This window comes from Propithecus coquereli, unplaced genomic scaffold (genome assembly GCF_000956105.1).
Source record: "Propithecus coquereli isolate 6110/MARCELLA unplaced genomic scaffold, Pcoq_1.0 Scaffold138, whole genome shotgun sequence".
NCBI classification, from domain to species: Eukaryota; Metazoa; Chordata; class Mammalia; order Primates; family Indriidae; genus Propithecus; species Propithecus coquereli.
This window is the reverse complement of record NW_012138080.1, coordinates 3,641,742-3,643,937: the sequence shown is the minus strand read 5'-3', so window position 1 is coordinate 3,643,937 and position 2,196 is coordinate 3,641,742. Positions and strand designations below refer to the sequence as shown.

Genomic DNA, 2,196 nt, shown 5'->3' with positions numbered 1-2,196 from the left:
GAGTACCACTCAGCCATAAAAAAGGATGAATTAATGCCTTTTGCAGCAATTTGGAAGAAACTGGAGACCATTATACTAAGCGAAGTATCTCAAGAATGGAAAAACAAACATCACACGTACTCTCTAATAAATTGGAACTAACTGATGGGCACATGTGCACAAAGGGAAGTAAAAGTCAAGCAGTGGGGAGGGAGTAGGAGGAGAGGGACAAAAACCTACCTAACTGGTACAATGAATGCTATTTGTGTGACGGGAACACTTGTAGCCCTGATTCAAGCCATGTAACAAAAACATTTGTACACCCTTAATATTTTGGGAAAAAAGTTATCCAGAGAGGGCAATGAGGAATCATTTATTTTCTTCAATTTTAAATGTATTAAAATATTGATAGAATACATTAAAAATCCCCCTTGAATATGATTTACCTGATAGACATGTGCACAAACACAAATAACTTTATTCACGTTAGAACAGTGTTTGAGTAGACAGTTTTAAGGACACTTAATACAATCAATTTCTTGAACTCATTTGATTTTTAAAAAACTATATTCAAGCTCTGAGTATTTTTCTTACAGAATTTTGCATGTGACTCATTTCTTTCTACACAAAGGTAAAATACTATTTGTATTTGCTTAATTCCCCATTATTTTTCTGTTTCAACATGATTTTGTACCCTCAGTCATTTCAGTGTTAGTCAAAGGTTAGACTTTCTTTCATTCTTAGCCTTTTTTGAGCTTCATTTTCTCTCTTTATGTTCTCTGGTATAGCTTCGAGGTGTAGGGTATTCATTCCCAAGATCCACAACAATTACCTCCCTAGAAAATGTCACTCCTTTTAAAGGTCTTTTTTGGTTTTCAGCACCTGAATGAGTTCTACTGAGAGGTACAGTTGTTTTCCGCAAATTGTCATTCTGCAAGAGAATGGGACAAACACTATAAATGATCACGTTATGAACATAACAAGCTCTGCTTTTAAAAATAGGGGTACAATATTATCAGAGTGGTCCTGGGGCATTAAAGGAAATATATATATATAGGCTATGTGAACATTGTTAATGAGAAACAGAAAAAGTATTTCTAAAGGATTTAGGAAAGTGGTGATAATCCACCATGATCACATTTTCATATTTCTCTGCTTATAAAAGCACACATTGACGTATTCAGATGACATTTGGTGATGTGTTATTTTCCTTATGAAGTGGTTGAACCTAAAAGGCACCTGGACCTCTGTCATGGACTGGGCATGGTTGGGTGGTGGGAGGACATGTGAGCTATTCTTATCAGGGAGCTCATGAAGGTCCTGGCCACGTTGTGCAGAGGAGCCTGGAACTAGCACAGGGACATGCGATCTGCTCCTGAGCTCAGCCACAGTGGAGAAGTAAACAATTCATCTCATTTTCTTATCGGTCATAGGAGAGGGTTGGACCCCTATATAATCTCTTACAGCTCTAAGATCCTAGGATTCTGAGAAAAATAAACTGAAGGGGGAATTAATAAGAAAAACACAAATGGAACAATGAAGATAAGCAAGTTTCTAGGCTTGGCATATGTAAATGGTTTAATGACATGAATCAACAGGCTAAGAAGAATGGTTTAAATGACTGCGGACACTGGACTCATTCTAGGAACAAACCTAAGTTACAGGCAACTCCATCCCTTGTTATTACACCTAGTTGAGCAATTTACCTCTTTTTCAATCTAACTTGCCCCTTTAGAGTGGAAAAACACATCACCTCTTGACTGGTTTCTTCAGCATTTTCAGCCTCCTCTTTTATTTGGTCCTCTTCTGCATCCACATCCTGTCTATGTACTGAGGGTATGGTCACCATTTCCTTACTCTGTCTCTGGACAAGAATGCCAGGCCTCACTGGCATGATTTGCATTATGTCCCTGGAAAATCAATCAGCAGGGTTTTAAAAATTCATGCATCTTGGCCACCAATATTACACACAAAAATGGCCTTTCTACCACATCCTAAGAAAGAGACTTACTTTCCATGGTCTCCTAGATTATTCGTCTCCACATTGGTAGCTACACAGTCTACACCTCCATCAGCATCCGTACAAGGAAGTTTTTCTACCTTGTCATTTCTCTTGCCTTGGTAACTGAAAGCAAATAAGCAAAAAGAAAAAAAAAATCAGAAAAGGAAGAATGGCCCTGATTTTAAGGTATAGCATAGAAACTATATCTTTTTTAA

The 2,196-nt window shown here is 37.6% G+C and overlaps 1 protein-coding gene across 1 annotated transcript in view; it reads right to left on the bottom strand.

The window, feature by feature from the left end:
• Positions 1–440: 440 nt before the first annotated feature.
• Positions 441–2,196, bottom strand: part of LOC105806128 (chromosome unknown open reading frame, human C2orf74) — a 6,212-nt gene continuing 4,456 nt past the window's right edge. Inside the window, exons 2-4 of the mRNA XM_012639190.1 lie at positions 1,991–2,104; positions 1,733–1,889; positions 441–910 (exon numbers count right to left, since the gene is read on the bottom strand). Coding sequence (XP_012494644.1) covers positions 737–910; positions 1,733–1,889; positions 1,991–2,104 — 445 coding nt within the window. The 3' untranslated portion in view covers positions 441–736. The remainder of the gene's footprint in view (positions 911–1,732; positions 1,890–1,990; positions 2,105–2,196) is intronic.